At 38.6% G+C, this 22,332-nt stretch overlaps 1 protein-coding gene and 1 pseudogene across 1 annotated transcript; both read right to left on the bottom strand.

Moving 5' to 3' along the window:
- Positions 1–6,193: 6,193 nt before the first annotated feature.
- On the bottom strand, positions 6,194–7,132 carry LOC112864930 (olfactory receptor 5B3-like). Its single transcript, XM_025927938.2, has one exon. The coding sequence runs from the start codon at positions 7,130–7,132 to the stop codon at positions 6,194–6,196; it is 939 nt and encodes a 312-aa protein (XP_025783723.2).
- A 12,908-nt stretch (positions 7,133–20,040) lies between these two features.
- Positions 20,041–20,831, bottom strand: LOC147576456 (olfactory receptor 5B2-like; annotated as a pseudogene).
- Positions 20,832–22,332: the final 1,501 nt, after the last annotated feature.

Below are 22,332 nucleotides of genomic sequence, written 5' to 3' on the forward strand. Positions count from 1 at the left end.
AATTTTTCATAGTACTCTCTTATAATTGTTTATATTTCTGTGGTGTTGGTTGTGATATGTTCTCTTTCATTCATAATTTTATCTATTTGGGTCCTCTCCCTTGTCTTTTTGATAAGTCTGACAAAAGGGTTTATTGGTTTTGTTTATTCTTTCAGAGAAGCAGCACTTAGTTTCATTGATCTGTTCTACTGGGTTTTTTGTTTGTTTGTTTCTATATCATTTATTTCTGCTCTAATTCTGATCTAATCTTTATTATTTCCCTTCCCTTATTATTATTTGCTGTTCCTTTTCTAGCTCCTTTATGTTAGGTTGTACATTTGAGACCTTTCTTACTTCTGGAGATAGGACTGAATTGCAATACACTTTCCTCTTAGGATTGCCTTTGCTGCATTCCAAAGGGTTTGGACTGCCTTTTTTTCTTTCATTTTCCTTTGCTTCCATATATATATTTTTAAGTTTATTTATTTATTTTGGAGAGAAAGATAGACACCTCACAGGAATGGCACAGAGAGAGAGAGAGAGAGAGAGAGAGGAGACTGATGTGGGGTAGAACTCCCAAACTGTGAGATCACGACATGAGCTGAAATCAAAAGCTGGATACTTAACTGACTGAGCCACCCAGGCACCCTGACTAATATTTCTTTGTCTGGTGTACCAGTTTAATAACCATTCATCCAATGAAGGACATCTTCATCACTTCAAGACTTACCCATTATGAATAAAGCAGCTATAAATATCTATGTGCAGATTTTGAGTAGATGGAAGTTTTCAGCTCTTTTGACTAAAGAACAAAGAGAAATTGCAAGATAATATGGTAAAAGTATGTTTACTGTTTTTTAAAATGTTTATTTTTTATTTTTGAGAGACAGCAAGAGAGACTGTGGGAGGTGCGGGGGGCGGGGGGGAGGGGACAGAGTATCCAAAGCGGGCTCTGTGCTGACAACAGAGAGCCCGATGCAGGGCTCGAATTCACAAACTGTGATATAATGACCTGAGCCAAAGTCAGACACTTAACCGGCTGAGCTACCCAGGGGTCTCATATGTCTGGTTTTGTAAGAAACTGACAAACAGTCTTCCAAAGTAGCTGTACCATTTTGCTTTCCCACCAGCAGTGAATAAGAGTTTCTGTTGCTCTATATCCTCCCCAGCATTTGGTATTGTCAGGGTTCCAGATTCGGGCCATTCTGATAGGTGTGTGGTGGTATTTCACTGATTTTTTTTTTAATGAGGTATAATTCACATACAACTTTAGCTTTAGGCATAGAACCTAATGATTCGATATCTGCATACATTGTAAAATGAGCATTACTAAAAATCTAGTGAACCTCCATCATTAAACACAGTTACAGATTTTTTTTCTTGTTTTAAGTTATATTCCCTCATGACATATGCTGTGGATCATCTTCCCATATGCTTATTTGTCTTCTGTATGTCTTGTTTGGTGAGGTGTTTGTTACGGTCTTTGTCTTTTAATCAGCTTGTGTTTTTTTGTTTTGTTTTTTTTTACTTATTGTTAAGTTTTAAGAGTTCTTTGTATGTGTGGGTAACAGTCTTTTATCAGATGTGGTTTTTGCAAATATTTCCCCCAGTCTGTGGTTTGTCTTGTCATTCTCTTGAAGATATCTTTCATAAGCAGAAGTTTTAAATTTTTATGAAGTCCAGGTACTCAATTGTTTTCGTTCATGGATCATGCCTTTGGTGTCATCTCTAAAAAGTCATTGCCAAACCCAAGGTCATCTAGGCTTTCTTCTGTTATCTTTCAGGAGTTTTAAAATTTTGTATTTTATATTCAGGTCTATGATCCATTTTGAGTTAATTTTTGTGTAGGAGGTAAGATTTGTGTGTAGATTCACGTTTTTCCATGAGGATGTCCAGTTATTCCAGCATCATTTGTTGAAAACGTTATCTTTGCTCTTCATTGGATTGCCTTTGTTCCTTTATTACAAATTAGTTGAATATATTTATGTAAGTCTATTTCTGGGCTCTCTATTTTGTTCCACTGATCTATTAGTCTATTCTTTTGCCGATACCTCACTGTCTTTTTTTTTTTTTTTTAATCATGATAAGTGTACTGTTTAATCCCCATCACCTATTTCACCCACTCTCCCCCCAACCTCATCTCTGGTAACCATCAGTTTGTTCTCTGTACTTAAGTGTCTGTTTCTTGGTTTGTTTCTCTACCTTTTTTCCCTTTGCTCATTTGTTTTGTTTCTTAAATTGCACATAAGAGTAAAAGCATATATTTGTTTTTCTCTGACTGACTTATTTCACTTAGCATAATACTTTTTAACTCCATACATGTTGTTGCAAGTGGGAAGTTTTCATTCTTTTCTATGGCTGAATATATATATATATATATATATGTATATATATATACCACTTTGTTGTTAACCACTCATCAGTCAATGAACATTTGGGTTGTTTCTATAATTTGGCTATTGTAAATAAAGCTGTAATACCTCATCATCTTGATTATTAAAATTTTATAGTAAGTCTTGAAATTCAGTAGTGTCAATTTCTAATTTTGTTCTTTCCCTTTAATGTTGTGTTAGCTCTTCTGGGTCTCTTACCTTTCTCTATAAACATTAGAATCAATTTGTTGATATTCACAAAATAACTTACTGGGATTTTGTTTGAGACTGCAATGAATCTATAGATAATATTGGGAGAAATGACATCTTGACAATGTTGTGTCTTCTTATCCATGAAAATGGAATATCTTTCCATTTACTTAGTTATTCTTTGGATTTACTCAACAACATCAGAGTTTCGTAGTTTTCTTCATTAGATTATGCATATATTTTCTGAGATTTATAACTAAGTATATCCTTTTTGGGGTGCTAATATAAAAGGTTTTGTATTTTTTATTTCAACTTCTGCTTGTTCCTTGTCAGTATATAGGAAAGTGATAGAATTTTGGGTATTAACTTGGCAGCATACAACCCTGCTATAATCAATTAGTACCAAGAGGGTTTTTTATTTGTCTATTATTTCAGATTTTTCTGCATAGACAATCATATCACCTGTGAACAAAGACAATATTTATTTCTTCCTTCCCAAAGCCTCCATATTGTGTGATTCCATCCATATAACATAGGGTTGGAAAACAAAAAAGCTCAGTGATTTCCAAGGGTTGGAGGAGTAAGAGTGGCTGTCTATAAAAGGAATGGAAATGGAAATTTTAGGATGATAATATATTCTTTAGGGTACTGAGCTGATGAACACATGACTCTGTACTTGTTAAAACTCATAGAACTGTACATAGCAAAGGTAAAATTTAATATATGTAAATCAAGAGAATCAGCCAGGAGCACAGGAGAATCCCAGAAGTGAATATAGACTGTGAAAAAAAAATCTAAATGTACTACAAATGTATGAGTTAACCTCACTGAAGGGAGACAAGGAAAGAAATGCATTAACTTAAGTAATGCTGGAAATCAGTGTGCTGATCAGAAACTGCAAGGCTAAAAATAAAAGAAACTATTTTAAAATGTTGTACTTTACTTACTATTGTATATGTGCATTTAGTAAAGTATATGTTTCTCATGGGGGGGGATGGGTTAACAATTATGGAACTGCTCTACTTGTTAATTTGTCACACAAATAAATGGATAATGAGATTGTTGAGACCCAAGTTTCTCACTATTATAAATGGAAATTATAGATAATACAGGGGGAATGTTGGATAAACAGATTAGAATCAGAGGCATCAGTATGCACTAATGTTCAGTTTAATATAGATACGAATGATAGGTAGGGGAAATAGTATAATTATGAATGTATACAGACTAATATGCTGCCTACTTCTGTCAACAAAAAGACCTAGAAGAAGTGGAACTCCAGTATCAGCAAGCACACTCAGCATCCAAGTCTTGGCTTTTAAATACCATTCTCTAGTAAAATAATTAAGGGGTCTTAATAGAAATCGTCAATTCTGTGTTAGGGGCAGAGAAAATACAAGATGAGCACAGAGCATCATGTAATACCATAAAGTAAAGACGTGCTCAAAACACAAAAGAATGAACCAATGTCAAAGGGACACAGGAGTTAACTGAAAGAGTCTTGGATGGTGAAAGTGGAACAATTTGAACAAAAATAAGTAACCTTGTATTGGTTGTTATGTAACATATAAAGCCAATAAATGAGCACACATTCAGATAAATAAATGATTGGGTAAGTAAATAATTGAGGGAAAAGAAGCAAATATTGTTTTTTTTTTAATTTTTAAAAAATGTTTATTTATTTTTGAGACAGAGAGACAGAGCATGAATGGGGGAGGGCCAGAGAGAGAGGGAAACACAGAATCCGAAACAGGCTCCAGGCTCTGAGCTGTCAGCACAGAGCCTGACGAGGGGCTCAAACTCACAGACCATGAGATCATGACCTGAGCTGAAGTCGGACGCCCAACCGACTGAGCCACCCAGGGACCCTGCAAATATTGTTAACAGAAGAACTTCAAATAAGTTATTTAAATATTGCCCTCTCCAGAATGTGGAGCTTGCTTCTCCAACACCTGGAGTGTGAGCTGAACTTTGTGACTTATTTCTTTAAAATAGACCTCAGAAAAAGGGAGGAAAAGTAACTCCACAAAGGAGAAACCTTGCAATCTTCATGGATGACATGTGATCAAGGTTAATGTTATCAGGGATAAATAATCTTGATAGCATGTACCCTTGATACGATGTGATGAGAAGAACATTTCACCTTAGTGGTAGTACTCTATGAAAACTATAATCCCGATCTCATCATGAGAAAACATCAGAAAATCACTACTGAAGGACATTTTATGATATACCTGATGAGTACTCTTCAAAGCTGTCAAAACCATCGAAAACAGGGACAGAGAGTTTGTCATAGACCAGAAGAGACTAACGAGGTATGACAGCTAAATATAAGAAGAGGAAAAGGATGCTACTAATGAAATCTGAATAAAGTCTGAAATTTCAAAAATAATATGGTGTCATGCTTGGTTTCCTAGTTTTACAAATTTTCCAGGTAATATAAGATTACATTGCAGGGGAAACCAGCCAAGAGCTGTATTAGTTGCCTATGGTTGCTATAACAAATGACTGCAAACTTGGAGGCTTAAATAATATGTATTCATTCTTTCACAGTCTAGAATCCAGAAATCCAAAACCAGTTTTCCTGGACAAAAGTCAGTGTATTAGAAGAGCCATGCTCCCTCCATAGGCTCTAAGACAAAATCTAGTTCTTGCGTCTCCCATTTTCTGGGGACCACTGTCGTCCACGGTTTGTGGTCACATTACTTCAATCTGTTTTCAAGGTCACATTGTCTACTCCTCTTTTACCTGTGGTCACATCTCTCTGACTCCCTACATATACATGGCATTTCCTCTATGGTCCACACAGAAAATCTGGGATAAAATCCTTAAGTTAACCACATATGCACAGTCCTTTTAGAGCATATAAGGTAACTTTTGGAAGGTTCTAGGAATTAGGTTGTGAAATGTCTTTGCAGGCCATTATCCAGACTGTCACAGAGTTATACTGAACATTCTACACTGTTTTGAAAAATTTCTGTAACTCTGAAATAGTTCTAAAATTAAATAATTATTCAAAATAATAATTAGAAATGTTTTCAATAGGAGAAGCCTCACCATAAACATAGAAGTGAATGTTTGTGTTATACTACACTGCCCCCCCCATAGTAGCTTGAGAATATTAGTATATTCAAGCACAGTCTTACAAATACCAAAATAATAAAGCTTCCTAGGAGTCTTAGAGCATAATTCAAACAAAGAGGTGAAAAATATTGGACATAAATTTCTATTCTAATACATAAATTAAAATTTTAAATCATTATTATTAAAACCTAGCAACATTCCATTTAATTCTGGGAAATTTCCTACTCCAATGTGTGTGTATCCTCATGGGCACATGCATGCACTTCTGTTCATGGTCTCATTTGTGCCCCTATTTTATGTGTTTCTGCATTAATGTGGTAGAAAAAAAATGCATGTAGAGTAAATGAATAAACCCATATCTTTACTAAGTTTTTGACAAGGAGGCCCCAAGGCATCTTAACCATTCTTGTTCAGTATTGTATTTCTGTATATATATTTTCTTTTTTCAGGACAAGAGATATTGAATAAGTAAGGATACAATTTCAGACTCTTAATTTCACTGTGGTCTTAACAAAACTAGATTCATTTACATTGTACAATGTTAAAAATCACAATCCTAAAGATAATTTTGCCTCTGAAACGACCTTCATGAATGCATTCTTAACCTCTTTGTTCCTCAGGCTATAGACCACAGGGTTCAGCATGGGGATGACCATGGTGTAGAACACAGATGCCATTTTGTCTGTGTCCATGGAATGGCTGGAACTGGGCTGTAAGTACATAAAAATGAGTGTCCCATAGAAGATGGAGACTGCAGAGAGGTGAGAAGCACAGGTAGATAAAGCCTTCTGATATCCTGTAGATGAGTGCATCTTTAGGATGGTGATAAATATGAATATGTAGGAAATCAAGATGACCGTGAGAGCAAAAAAGCTGTTGAAGCCCACTACATAAACAAGAACCAGCTCACTGACACGTCTATCAGAGCAAGAAAGAACCATGACTGCAGGAACATCACAGAAAAAATGATGAATCACATTGGACATACAAAAGGAGAGTCTGAACGTGTCTCCAGTGTGGATAGAGGCATTCAGGAAACCACAGGTGTAGGAACCTATGGCCAGACATGCACACACACCTGTCGTCATGGTGGTGGTGTAATGGAGGGGTTTGCACACTGCTGCATAGCGGTCATAGGCCATTGAAGCCAACAGGTAACTCTCCACAGTGGCAAAGGCTGCAAAAAAGAACATCTGAGCAGCACACGCACTGTAGGAGATGACCTTGTCTCTTATAAGTAATCCAGCCATGACCTTGGGAGTGACAGCTGTAGAGTAACAAAGGTCCACCAGAGACAGGTTACTGAGGAAAAAGTACATGGGAGTGTGGAGACGAGAGTCCAACAGAATCAACACTATTATCCCCAGGTTTCCAACCAGAGTGATGAGGTAGATGAGGGTGAACACGATAAAGAGGGGAACCTGCAGTTCTGGATCACTGCTTAGTCCCAGCAAGATGAACTGCATCACTTCTGTCCTGTTATCCATCAGTATTGAGAACCACAAATGCTATGACAACGAGAAGAAAGAAATGAGTGATAAACCAAGGACTTATATTGAAAAGTGTATACATACAGTATGTGTTATTTCATTAGAGCAGTAGCTTGTATATCAAGTTTCTCCAGATAAAAAAAAATTAGCTTGACAACAAAAGTTAGCGCATTAATGATGTGTAGATTTGCAAACTGTTGAATCTGAAGTATGGAGCATCTCCTCAATTCTAAAGTTTTAGAAATCTGTAAACTGAGACGTAGAGAATTAAATAACTTGATCAAGATGGCTCGTCCAGAAGGAATGTCTGGCCGTTCACTTCCCCCAAGCCTAGTGAAAGCAGGTACTTGCCCATGACTCACCCACCAGGAACTGCTGCAGACTCTGTAGAGGTACAGACGGTCCCCAACCTACGATGATTCGATTTAATGATTCTTCCACTTTACGATGGTGAAACAGTGACACACGTGCGATAGAAGCCATACTTCAGATGGTTATTTTTCCAGGTTAGCGATACCTGGTACAATCTCTCCTGGCATAGGGTAGGGGCAGTGAGCCAAGCTCCAGGTCGGCCAGGCAATCATGAGGGTCAACAACTGATGCATCTCCAACCATCCTGTACCGACACAGGCATTCCGTGTTTCACTTTCAGTACCGTATTCAATAAATTACACGAGATATTCAATGCTTCATTATTCAATAGGCTTTGTGTGAGATCATTTTTGCCCATCGGTGCACTAATGCAAGTGCCAGGAACATGTTTAAGGTAGAAAAGGCTAAGCTATAATGTTCAGTGGGTCAGATGTAGTAAATGAATTTTCTCTCTTTTTTTTTAAAGGACTAAGTGTTGTGTGATCCCATCTTTTTAGTTTTATCTATTTAAGTAATCTCCACACCCAACATGGGAACTCACAATCCCGAGATCAGGAATCTCATGGTCTTACAACCGAGCCTTCCAGGCGCCCCAGTGAATTTTCATCTTATGATATTTTCAATGTGCACTGGGTTTATTGGCATATCAGCAATTGGGACATAACGCCATTGTAAGTACAAGAAGTTCTGTGTATTCATTACATCTTCTCAAGAACATTATGAGTTTTATTTGTTATTTCTTGCATTTGACTTATGATACACAGAGGGGTGTCTGGCCGGCTCAGTCAGTAGAGCCTGTGACTCTTTCTCTCAGGGAGTAAGTTCGAGCCCCTGGGTGTAGAGACTATTTAAAAAAAAATCTTAAAACAAGTGGAAGGAAAGTAAATTATGATGCACAGAGGTTGAGTAACTTTTTATATTTAAAATGAGTATTAATTGACAAGCCGTGCTTTGGACCCCAGCCAATTTTTGAACCCACACTATTCTTGAGGTGATAGTCTAAATCATGTTTAAATCAAGTTGAATTGAACTCAATGCAATTGCTCATTGTCTCCATTCGTCCAAATTCATTGTTTGAGGTTCCCCAGTGAAGTATCAAGAGACACATGCATAGTGCATGAGGTGGTCTACCTGCAGCCCGAAGGGCCAGGACAGCCATCAGAGGCAACCTGAGGGGAAGGCACAGAATCACATGGACCTTGGGCTCTAGGATGAGGTGCATATCAGCCCTTGTCAAACTTACTGACTCATGACTCCCAACTTACCTGAGCCTCCTATTTCCACCTGCAAACAAATAAGACAATAATGAGACCACATTATAAGAATTAGGAGCATTAATCCTTATGAGAATTAAATGAGGTAATGCCTAAAAATAGAGTGAAATCAGGCATGCATGATGTAAGAAGTCTCTTCAATTTGCCTTTTCTCACACATGAGGGCCTCGAAGATTTTCTGCGATCTCCAGGGTTTCTGTCTTTCCTTCATCCATGTGATTGGCTGCCCCAACAGTTCCACGCAAACCTTCTCGTGCCTCATCTCTTCCTTGAGATCCATACAGTACCTTGGATGAGAGTCCCTGCGTCTGTCACTCCGTCTCTCATGCCTGCCATCTCATAGCAGAATCAGAGATCAAGGGTTAGTGGTTCCTTGTTTGTGGTCTCTCTTCAACCTGCAGATCTGTTTTGGTGGCAAGTACCACGTTGTAAAATATTTCATTTGAATCTGTTCTTCCATAAGAACAGTACTGTAAATCTGTTCACTTGACTTTGAAGCCTTGAAAGGGCGTCTCTCCTCTGCTAACTATTAACATCTTCCTCCTAAACTTTGGCAATTTCCCTGTACAAGCCTGTGTCATGTGGACATCGTTTGCCAACCTTAACACACGTACCTACTTGGAGCCTGTACTACATTCTATAAGCAATAATAAAGGCTTTATATGTCAGATGTGTGTGCATACAGGAGGTAGTATTATTATGCCTCCTTCACCATTGTGGAGCGTGAGGATTTGAGAAGTTATGCGATGCTCTAAAATACACAGCTAGCATGGGAAAGAGTCAAGATTCGAGAGTTAAATCCACTTTCTGTGTAATCAAAAGGCTCTGCTTTTAGCCATTCGCTGTCAACATCTGTGGTTGTACTGCTGACGATAAGCTTGAAATTATAGGGGAAAGTTATAGGGAAATTATCGGGGATCTTGTTAATTCATATGAGGGATTTTGTAGTTTAAAGGTTATTTCACTCTTGCTCTTCCTTGTTTGTGTCCAATGAGAGGCCAGCATTGAGTGACCAGGATGAAATCACCACTCGATCAATTAGAGAATCATCTGTGGCTGTTTTGTTCATATCTTTAGCAAAGCAGGACAATGTTCCTTAAGTATCAATAAACTCCCTTCTGAAGGAAGTTTTGACATGTATATGCCAGTCTCACCTCCGTAGTTTGGAAAAACATTGAAAAGATCGATTTCTGTTCTCAAATAACTCGAAATAAGCAGAGCTGCCCTACTGCTTTGCATGGATTACACTTCTCATTAAAAATGTTTACGGGGGGGCGCCTGGGTGGCGCAGTCGGTTAAGCGTCCGACTTCAGCCAGGTCACGATCTCGCGGTCCGTGAGTTCGAGCCCCGTGTCGGGCTCTGGGCTGATGGCTCAGAGCCTGGAGCCTGTTTCCGATTCTGTGTCTCCCTCTCTCTCTGCCCCTCCCCCGTTCATGCTCTGTCTCTCTCTGTCCCAAAAATAAATAAACGTTGAAAAAAAAAAATGTTTACGGAATATGGATGCTTGCCGTGAGCAGGAAGAGCCAATGTTGCATAGTGGGTCTGAATCAGAATCTCAGCTGTAGAATAATGCATAAATCCTACTACAGGAGCTCTCTCAGGACATGGTCACAAGGCTCCAAGGTCTCCGAGGCAGGGAAAAATGGAGGAAAGCATATTAATATGGTTCAATTTCTGAACCTACCATGCATTCCTTCTGTGTCCTTAGAGGAATCACTGGCTTCCTCCTTATTTGTAAAATAAAGATGATATGATTCCCTCTGACATAATTCAGACTTATGTCTGTAAATAACAAGCAGGGAGGGTCTGTAAAGCTTCTGAGTAAGAAATTATCATTATTAAAGTCAATCGATGTGATTTTTCTCTTGGGGTGTTTCCCCTGAATGTGGTTGCAGGCTGATAGAGAATCCACGATAAGACTTCTGTGCACTAGCAAGTTTAACATTCACATGAATAAATGATCACCAAATGGGTTCAGCATGCAGACTGGTGCCTCTACAATGATGTCATGTGGAGTCATCTTGGGATTTCATTGGCTGATGCATGGGGACATGGAAAGAATTATAGAGACACAGGGACTTCTGGGAATTTCCCCTGGGAGAACATTTCTGGCACCTCATCCCGCTTTCCCAGGACAGAAGTAATTCAACTGCCTGTGGGGGCCATGCAGGTAATTTTCACTGAACACACATATTTTTGTATTACTTGGTAGTCCCTATTATTTTTGTCAGTTTATAATTATGTATTATTTTTCATGCAATAATATCCATAATCCCAGTGGGTAGTTGTAAGATCCTGTCAAATTTACAAGTGAGCACTAGCACCTAAAGAAATTCATAGGAACTGCTTTTGGTAAGCCCATTCTCCTATCCACTGTCCCAGGCAACCTATAAACTGTTTTGTCTAAATAAATTTGCCTTGGCAAGAGTATCCTAACTGTAATTCTAAACTATGTACTCTTTGAGTCTATAATCCTTCACTTAGCATTTGAGACCCATCTACATTGCTACCTGTGACAAAGGGCAATATTTTTACTGTAGAGTAGTATTTAACTGTACGGTCATTACCGATTGTTTATCCCTCTCTTCAACTGAGGAACATCTGTGTTGTTTCTAGTGTTTGGTGATTATGAATAAAGACGATCTCTGAGTAGGCATTTTTCCAAAGAAGACCCATAGATGGCCAACAGACACAGGAGAAGATGTTCAACGTCACTTTTCATCAGGGAAACACAAGTCAAAACCACAAGGAGATACCACCTCACACCCGTCAGAATGGCTAAAAGTGACGACACAGAAAACAACAGGTGTTAGAGAGGATGCAGAGAAAGGGAAACCCTCTTACACTGCTGGTGGGAAGGCAAACTGGCTCAGCCACTCTGGAAAACATTAGGGAGTTTCCTCAAAAAGTTAAAAAATAGAACTACCCTATGATTCAGCAATTGTACTACTAGACACTTACCCAAAGATTACAAAGATACGGACTCGAAGGGGCACAGGCACACCAATGTTTACAGCAGCCTTATCAACAATAGCCAAATTATGAAAAGAGCCCAAATGTCCATCGACTGGTGAATGGATAAAGAAGATGTGGCACATATATACGATAGGACATTGCTCAGCCGCGTCAAAAAGAATGAAATCTTGCCATTTTCAATGATGTGGGTGGAGCTGGAGCGTATTAGGCTAAGCGAAATAAGTCAGAGAAAGACAAATACCGTACGATTTCATTTATATGTGGAACTTAAGAAACAAAATATATGAACATAGGAGAAAAAAAGAGAGAGACAAACCATAAAACAGATTCTTAACGCTAGAGAACAACCGGGGGCTGCCGGAGGGAGGTGGGTGAGGGATGGGCTGAACGGGTGATGGGTATTAAGGAGGGCACGTGTTGGGATGAGCCCTGGATGTTCTATACAAGTGACGAATCACTAAATCCTACTCCTGAAACTAATATCACACTGTAGGTGAACTAACTGGAATTTAAATAACTACTCAAAACAAAAACAAACAAGAAACATGATCTAAACCTTTACCTAACGTTTTTTTCTTTCAATGAAGAAACACTCGTTTTATTTTTTATTGAAGCATAGGTGGTACCCAATGATACACTGGTTTCAGACCTACAATATTGTGATTTGACTGTTGTACACGTTATGCTCTGCCACAACTCTAGCTCCCATCCATCACCACGCCACCCTTGTAACACTGTTTACAATACCACTGACTGTATTCCCTACGTTGTAGCTTCCTTCTCCTGGTTTATTCATTTCCTAAGTGGAAGTCTATATCTCCCATTTCCCCTTTGCTCACTTTGCCCTTCCCCCACATGTGTCCCCCGCAGGCAACCACCGGTGTGTTCTCTGGATTTATGGGCCTGTTTCAGCTTTTTGTTTGTATGTAACCTCTCTCTGGTGGACCCCATTTACTTCCTAACTGTTACTACCAAGGTGACGGCTGGGTTTCTCACAGAGGACAAAGTCAACTCCTCTGGTGACTGTGTTGCTCATGTGTTCTTCTGTGCGGCTTTTGCCAGTGTAGAGTGTTTCTTGCTAGCGGTCATGACTTTCGATCGGCCTGCAGCGGTATGTAAGCCCTTACATTATACCACCGCTGTGACCACCAGCTTGTGTGCTCAAATGGCAGTAGGCTGCTATGTCTGGGGTCACCCACTCTGGATTCACCTTCTGCCTCTTCTGCCATTCCAATGTGGTCCATCAATTTTTCTGTGATATCGCCCCAATCTAGGCTCCTTCCTGTTGTGACAACTACATAAATGAGATCGTGCTCTTTATCTTAGTAGATTTCTAAGTTTGTTTTGCCCTGATAGTAATCTTGACCTCCTATCTGTTCATATTCATTGCCCTCCTGCGGATGCGCTCAGCCAACGGACAGAAGAAAGCCTTCTCCACCTGTGCCTCACACCTCACTGCAGTCACCCTCTTCTATGGAACTGTCACGTTCGTGTACTTACAACCCAGTTCTAGTGATTCCACAGACAATGACCAAATGGCATTTGTGTTCTGTGTAATTAGAGTCCTCATGTTGAGCCCTACTGTCTACAATCTAAGGAATAAAGAAGTGAATAATGCTTTCAGGAAATCCACTAAGAAGATGAAGATTCCATTCAGCCCACAGATTAATTAGAGAGATTATAAAACTGAATAGATAACCAGTTCTCTATTGTTGTGTAGCAAAATATCACAATGCCTAGTGACTTAAAACAACAGTTTATTATTTCTCATAATTCTGTGGTTGGCAGGGCAGTTCCTTTGCTGCTTCCACACAGGCTCATTCACGTCTTCTGCATAGTCAGCTGGGCTGAAAGGTTCAAGATGGCCTTCCTCACGTTTCTAACTGTTGATTCTGGTTATGCCCTACCTCTTCTCCACAGAAGGATGGACATTTCTTTCATCCTCCAGAGGATGCACCAGCTTTCTTACATAATATTCTCATTGTAAAAATAAAAGAGAATGTTTCTCAAAACACAGACTCCTCTATCATATTATACTAATTAATGGTATCAAAATGTTGGCCCCAATGCAAGCATGAAGAAAGACTACACTTCTAGAAGAAAACAGCTGCAAAGGATTTGTGCCCAGAGTTAACCTACCACAATTAAAAATTAGGCTAAAGTACTGTAACAAAGAAAGCCAAACTACAGTGGCTTAAATACAAGAGCAACTTATTCTCAACTAGTGGATGAGAATTCAGCAGGATATATATGAATTATCTGGACATGATGTGTCTTGATCATTCTGGGGCCAAGTTCAGTCCACATAGTCTCTATCTACCATCTCCCAGAATATTGAAAGTCTTTCCTCATCATAACTATTTTATCTGCAGGAAAAGAGGAAGAGACGGATTGAAGGAAAAACAATTTCTTTTCAAGAAAGTGATATCGTAGCTGTATGCAATACTTCTGAGTACATCCCATTGGCAAGAATTCAGTCATAAGGCCACAAAAATGACCTGGAAAGCTAACTTCAAAATTTAATCTTTAGCTGAAAGTTAATGTACTTAGCTGAAATTCCCATACTTTTGAAGAAGAAAAGAATGTTTTTGGAGGAAAACCAGCATCCCACCACACAACTTGTACCTGAATCTGAATGGCTAGCCTTGTCTCCAAAATTGGGTCTCTGGCTTGTGTTTGCCCTTAGTGAAAGGTCTTTTCCTAGACCTCACATTGCTTTATCAAGAGCCCTTTTCTTGACCACACCATCTAAGATAGCTTTTTATCTCTTATCGACTCTTACGTTTTTCATAATTTAAAATAAGTCTATGAAATTAATATTTTATTTGTTTGATGGCTTTTTTTTGTTTCTTCCAAATCACATAAGGTATTTTATATTGATCCAAGCTGGCCGGGTTGTTTTTATTATGTTTAAAATAATGAGATGACATGATATGATGGTGTACTGGATGTGGAGTGGGAGGAAAATGGTGGCCTAGCTACCTAAGCGCTAGAAGGACTACTATGTGAGGTGTGCCAGGCATGAAAGCAAGAAGTTTGGGTGAGAAGAGGGCATGGATTTCACTTGGGGCATACAAGACTTGAGATGCCTCTCAGATACCACAGGGAAGGTTTGGGACTGGAATCGTATAAATTTAGAGTTTTCAGCATGAGAATGAGAGCATAGGTAAGAGAATGTAGGTAGAGAGAAGCTAAATGTTTTCAAGGACTGGCATCTGGAACTTTCTTAAAATATCACCAAGATGAGGAGCCAGTGGAGGTGTCCTGGGAACCTAGTGGTGGGAAAAGCATCAAGAGGGAACGGCTGTGTCAAAGCTGTTGGTAGGTCAAGCAATATCAACACTTAGAACTGGCAATATGTCATAGTGATATGAAGTTGGTGGATGACTTTGAGTGGTTTTGGTGGGATGGTGGGGTTACAAATCTCATAAATGTTTACTCAACAATCTATTCCATGATTATTCTTTGCTTTACATAGTTTCTAAGTATTTTCCCAACCTGAATGATGGAGGAAATGTATGTTGTCTTTTCCCAGAGCATCTAGAAAGACAGGGTCTTGAGACTTTAAACTTTGAGAAGAGAGAAGATGGGTGGAACCTAACAACATGGTGGGAACAGAGGGTTTTAGGAGAGAGCTGGCTGGGAAGAGATGTTTGACAGTAGATGATGCTTCATGAACCTGAGGCTAAGTTATATCAAATTCTTACTTTGCATCAATTCATCATTCTGGGCTTCACTTCCTGTCCATTTTGTCTGAGTACCAGGTTACTGTGTATTTTGTTCTCTGGAAGAATTAAGGAGAGTGGGTGGTTTATGTCACCCTGGGAAAAACAGTGTAGAGACAGGGAGAGAGGAGGCACAAGAAGTGGTGTCGTGCTTGAAGTGAGGAACAAGTGAGACAAAGGCAAGGACTTGGAACAGGAACTGAGAGACTAAAAGAGAACTTATGTGCACACAGTCTCTACTCACAGATGCTTCAAAAACCATTTAGGAAGGTCCTCAGCCTCCTGTAGCTAGTTGTTATTTCATTTACCAGTTATAGGAAAGAAGGCTGGAGGGTTTGGGGTCATTTGAGTTCCAATGGAGAGTGAACTGGGCTCTTTGGAGAAAGGGCTGATGACTGGGTTGGGACCGGAATAGCACAACAGGAGCCCGGAGTGCCTTACAGTTCCAGCAAGTAAGGAGGAGTTCAGAAAACAGAAGGGTTGAGCATCTCACAAGGAAATGAAAGTAAAACTGGAAGAGCCCCCAATGGCCAAAGACGGAGCGATCTGAACAATAAAATAAATAATACAGTACAAATTGTACCCCAAAGCACAAAGCAGGTATATGTAAGTCCACATAGATGTAAATAATAAACAAACAAAAAATTTTTTTTCTTATAGAAAAATTCTAAATTACATGTTGAGGCTTCCCCTAAGAGATGGGCAATCCACATTGATTGTGGCCTGAACTTAGTGACGTGATTCTAAAGTATAGAACTTGCTGGTGGAAAACGATAGCATTATACTGAAGAACCTGGAAAACATATCTTGTTTTGGTGATTAAGGTTACTATCCCCAGTGACAAGTCACAGTAATATGTGTCCCCTGATAAGGTGTGATGACAATGGCAATTCTTATTTTTCTGAAAACCTATAATCCTGACCACACACACACAAAAATCAGACAAACACCAATTGGAAAACCTTCTAAAAAACAAACATTGGAAGACCTTCTACTTCTGAGCTGTTAAGGTCGTGAAAATCCAAGAAGGACTGAGACACTGTGACCAATCAAAGGAGATTAAGGAAATGGGACAATATATTCAGTGCTGTACTCTGAATCTGTAAGAGTAAAATGACATGAGTTGAAAAATAATAATCTCAATGAATTTTTTAAGTTTAGATAACAGAACTGTATCAATGTTGGTTTCTTAGTTTTGACTAATGTATTATGATAAAATAAGATGTTAACAATAGGAGAAACTGGGTGAGAGGTATAAAGGACATATATTATACAATACCCCAGCTAATATTTTGAAATCTAAAATCATTTTCAAATTTCAGATATATTTAAAGTAATTATTAAGAAATGGTTCCAATGGGGCGCCTGGGTGGCTCAGTCGGTTGAGCGTCCGACTTTGGCTCTCGCGATTTGTGAGTTGGGGCCCTGCATGGGGCTCTGTGCTGACAGCTCAGAGCCTGCAGCCTGCTTGAAATTCTTTGTCTCCCTCTCTCTCTGCCCCTCCCCTGCTCATACTCTGTCTCTCTCTGTCTCTCAAAATTAAATAAATGTTTAAAAGAAAAATTTTTAAAGAAATGGTTCCAGAAGAGAAACTATTTTCATAGACTTCAGAGCAGATACTTGTGTTGCCCCGCACAGACCCCACTAATGTCAACATATCCCTCTTCGGACATTTATGCACCGTTTTGCAAATCTTGGGAAGTTGGATGCTTTTAAAATTATAGAGATGGGAAAGGAAGATGGGTAAAAATTCCTTTGGAAGGCTTTATTATAAAATTCAGCTCACTTCTAATTCAAATAAAATATGCACTGACCATAGATTATATTAGCATATTGAGGTAGGTTATGTTAATTGTAAAATATTGTCATGCTTACATTTTCTATGGATGTTTAGAATCATTGGAGTTGATTGAGTAATCATTATTTATGAAGGAATTTTACAAATTGAACAGTTAGGAAACTTTGCAGACTCATATTTTGTGTTATTATAATTTATTAAAAACAATTTATTTCATGCATTTTCATTTAATGAGAAACTCCTAATAGAAAAGAATTAAAGTAGTTTTATATGATCTATTTGATAATGTGGTTTTCAAAAGGTTATTTGTGCAAAAGAGTGAAATGCAAATAGTCAGTGAAAGAATATAGAAAAAAAAAAAAAGCAAGCACATCTCCTAAAATGCTCTCAAATTCTTTTTTAAAGAATTACATAATGCATTATCAAGCTAAAATTAACAATTCAGGGAACAACAGATGCTGACAAGGATGTGGAGAAACAGGAACCCTCTTGCACTGCTGGTGGGAATGCAAACTGGTGCAGCCACTCTGGAAAACAGTGTGGAGTTTCCTCAAAAAATTAAAAATAGAACTACCCTATGACCCAGCAATTATACAACTAGGAAATTATCCAAAGGATATAGGAGTGCTGATTCATAGAGGCACTTGTACCCCAATGTTTATAGCAGCACTTTCAACAATAGCCAAATTATGGAAAGAGCCTAAAGGTCCATCAACTGATGAATGGATAAAGAAGATGTGGTTTTCATATACAATGGAATACTACTTGGCAATGAGAAAGAATGAAATCTGGCCATTTGTAGCAACGTGGATGGAACTGGAAGGTATTATGCTAAAGGAAATAGGTCAGTCAGAGAAAGACAAATAACATATGTTTTCACTCATATGTGGAACTTGAGAAACTTAACAGAAGACCATGGGGTAAAGGAAAGGGAAAAAAATAGTTACAAACAGAGAGGGAGTGAGGCAAACTATAAGAGACTCTTAAATACAGAGAATAAACTGAGGGTTGATGGGGTGGGAGGAGAAAAGGGGAAAAAGGATGATGGACATTGAGGGCACTTGGAATGAGCACTGGGTGTTGTATGTAAGTGATATATCATGGGAATCTACCCACCAAAACCAAGAGCACACTGTATACACTGTATTTTAGCCAACTTGACAATAAATTATATTTAAAAAAGAATTACATAATGTATTTTTATCTATAATTATCAGTGGCTCAACTATATTGATTTCTGGGCTCAAAGCTTAATTAATTTATTTATTCATTAATTTAACAAATGTTTACTGAGAAATTATTATGACCAATTTAAGTATTGGGGATAACGTTGTTAATAAAGAAGATTCGCTGTCTTGTGTGGTGTGTGTCCTAGCTGGACCAGTAAACAAGTAAACAAGCTAACAAACAAATAAATAGAAATTGTTGTATGGAAACCAATTTGACAATAAATTTCATATATTTCAAAAAAAAAAAAAGAAATTGTTGAGTACTGATCGGGACTATGAAGAATAGAGCAAGTTGAGAACAGTGTCCATAGGAGGTGGGAGGGCTGTGATATGCTAATATTTAAACAAAGACCTGAGGGAAGTGAGGAAGCTTTTTGAACCTCAGCAAGTATAGCAAATACAAAGGCCCTGAGGCAGGAGGGAGGTTGGGTTTTCCAGGAACAGCAGGGAACTCAGTGTGAGGGGAGAGGAGGCAGGGTATAGGAGAGGGGCAAGACATGACGTAGCTCATCTGAAACTAAAGTATCCCTGCCTGAGTGTCATTAGCCATCTCATAGTATTTTCAGCAGGAAGATAGATAACATTATCCTTACTCAGTGCCTTTATTGTTTTACAAAATATAAGAAAAGATAAACAGAAAAATTGGAAAAATCTCTTGTAATATACAGACTGACTTTTCTTTTTCTGGCCTTCTTGCTTTTGAAAATTGCCCTGTGACAAATCTGTTTCTAACAAACACTAAAGACAGAAGTATTGATTCCTTTAAAATAGTGTATGCATGTAGCTCTGAATAAAATGTGCCACAAAAGTATATATTTTTATTTAAAAATTTATGTCATGTCTTACTTCATTTGGGACCTCTGTTTTGCCACCTTCGGTCATTTTTCTTCTTATTCAAGTATAATTAACATACAGTGTTATATTAGTTTCAAGTGTACAATGTAATGATTTGACACTTTTATACATTTCTCGGTGCTCATCAAGGTAAGTGTACTCTTAATCCCCATTTTGGACTCTTGAAAAAATTTCAACTACAGAAATAAATAACGTCAGACATAAATTCATATTCTAATATTTAAATTGACTATTTTAACTTTTCTATTAAAAACTAGCTACACTACATTTAACTCCTTTAACTAATTCCCCACTCCTGTGTGCATCTGCACATATGGGATTCTTCCATATGCTTCTATTCATGGATTTTTGTGTGCCATGGTTTACATATAGAGATGCATTGTTATATGGTAAGGAAAATAATGAACATATAATTAATAAGTTTTACTACAAGCAGGGCCCCCAAAATTTTAAGGTTCCCATTGGCCATCCTCATTTGGATATCGTGTATTTGGACATACACTTCTTTTTCCAGATGATAGACTTTTGAACAAGAGATCGTATTGCCTCAGTAATTTAGGTGGAGTGGGGGGCATTAAAATGTGACTAACTGCATGTTGGAAATCTGAGAGGATTTACACAGATCATTGTGCATGCTATGACTTTAGTAGAAAGCCTAGAGACAGTTTTGCCTTCTCACCCACCTTCTTGAAAGCAGTTTTAACCTCCTTGTTTCTTAAGCTATAGACCAGGGGGTTCAGCATGGGAATAACCATAGTGTAGAACATGGATGCGATTTTGTCTGAGTCCATGGAATGGCTGGAGGTGGGCCGGGAGTACATAAATATGGCTGTCCCATAGAAGATGGAGACTGTAGTGAGGTGGGAAGTGCACGTGGATAAAGCCTTCTGATAACCCTGAGTTGAGTGCATCTTCAGGATGGTGATAAATATGAGCAGGTAGGAAATCAAGATAACAAAGACAGCAAAAAAGATGTTGAAGCTTGCTACCACAATAAGAATAAGTTCACTGACATGTCTATCAGAACAAGATAGAGCCATGACAGCTGGAACATCACAGAAAAAGTGATGGATCAGATTGGACTTGCAGAATGAGAGACTGAACGTGTTCTGAATGTGGATGGAAGCATTCAAGAAACCATAGATGTAGGAACCTATCGCCAGACATGCACACACCCTTGTCGTCATGGTGGTGGTGTAATGGAGGGGTTTGCACACTGCTGTGTAGCGGTCATAGGCCATTGAGGCCAAAAGGAAATTTTCCACAGTGGCCAAGGCTCCAAAAAAGAACATCTGGGCAGCACATGCATTGTAAGAGATGACTTTGTCTCCCATAAGGAGCCCAGCCATAACTTTGGGAGTGACAGCTGTAGAGTAACCAAAGTCCACCAGAGACAGGTTACTGAGGAAAAAGTACATGGGAGTGTGGAGATGAGAGTCTAAGAGAATCAAAACAATCATCCCCATGTTTCCAAACAGCGTGATGAGGTAAATGAGGGTGAACATGATAAATAGAAGGATCTGTAGCTTTGGGTCATTGGTTAGTCCCAGCAGGATGAATTCAGCCACTTCCGTGTTGTTCTTCATGATGTTGTTTGGGAACTGCAATATGCCCTGTAGTGATGAAAATAAAGGGAGAGTCATAAACAACAAAGCAAGTGAAGTGAAATTGAAACAGATACATAGAAAGATAGATACACAGAAAGATAGATAATAGATGATAGATAGATAATCTAGATAGATATCTCAATGATAGATTGGTAGGTAGATAGATGATAGATAGATGTGCATTATTTCTTTTTTTTTTTTTTTTTTTTAAATTTTTTTCAACGTTTATTTATTTTTGGGACAGAGAGAGACAGAGCATGAACGGGGGAGGGGCAGAGAGAGAGGGAGACACAGAATCGGAAACAGGCTCCAGGCTCCGAGCCATCAGCCCAGAGCCTGACGCGGGGCTCGAACTCCCGGACCGCGAGATCGTGACCTGGCTGAAGTCGGACACTCAACCGACTGCGCCACCCAGGCGCCCCTAGATGTGCATTATTTCTTTACAGCAGTAATTCTTCATATTATTCAGATCTCAGGTGTGAGCTTGACAATGAAATGTAATGCATGAATTCTCTATACAGTCACACATTGCTAAAACTGAAGGATCTTCATGGATCAAGTTTCATTTTCTAAATTTTGTAAATTTGTTAACTGAGATGTGAAGAGTAATGTCTTGATCAAGATGGCAAGTCTGAAATCAAATATATCTGTCATTTCAGTTCCATGGATCATTAAATGTTTATACTTGTATGTTGGTCTAGAAAGAAACTACTCTAGACACTTTGTGTGTATTCATTCATGTTTTTCAACAACCCTATGGGATTGACTAGTTCTTTATTACCCCCATTTAACTTGTGAAGCACAGAGATTAAATCACGTATTTAAGTTTACAAAATTATTACTGCCAAAGCCAAGTTTTGCACCCACGACTGGTTCTTCAGTCCACTGGTCTTAATTTAAGTAAAATTGAACTTAACTCAATTTACACATACTCATTGACTTCATTGTTCCAAACTCAGTGTTCGTGGCTTTCTACTTAAGTAACTGAGACATACAAGCATTATGGATGTAGTGGGATAACTTGAGCAGTAGGGCATGTATAGCCAGAAGAGGCAATTCTGAGGGCAAGGCACAATGTCAGGTGTAGAGCTGAGGCTCTAGGAAGTGGTGCCTATCAACCCTATCATTTACCACCCAAGAAACATTGATTCCAACCTCAGTACCAGGACCTGATTTCTTCCATACACACAGTGCAGATTGTAACGAGATCTACTCCAAGATATTGTTGAGTGATACAAATGAGATAGTGCATTATAAACAAGGGGTAAAATGTTGGATGTTTAGCATGGCCTGACCAATGTTACTGTAGTAATATTTCTAGGACGGAATGATAACCTTTCTGTTTGGGAAAGGTGGGTGG

Source organism: Puma concolor, chromosome D1 (genome assembly GCF_028749965.1).
Source record: "Puma concolor isolate L17-30 chromosome D1, mPumCon1.1.hap2, whole genome shotgun sequence".
Taxonomy (NCBI): domain Eukaryota; kingdom Metazoa; phylum Chordata; class Mammalia; order Carnivora; family Felidae; genus Puma; species Puma concolor.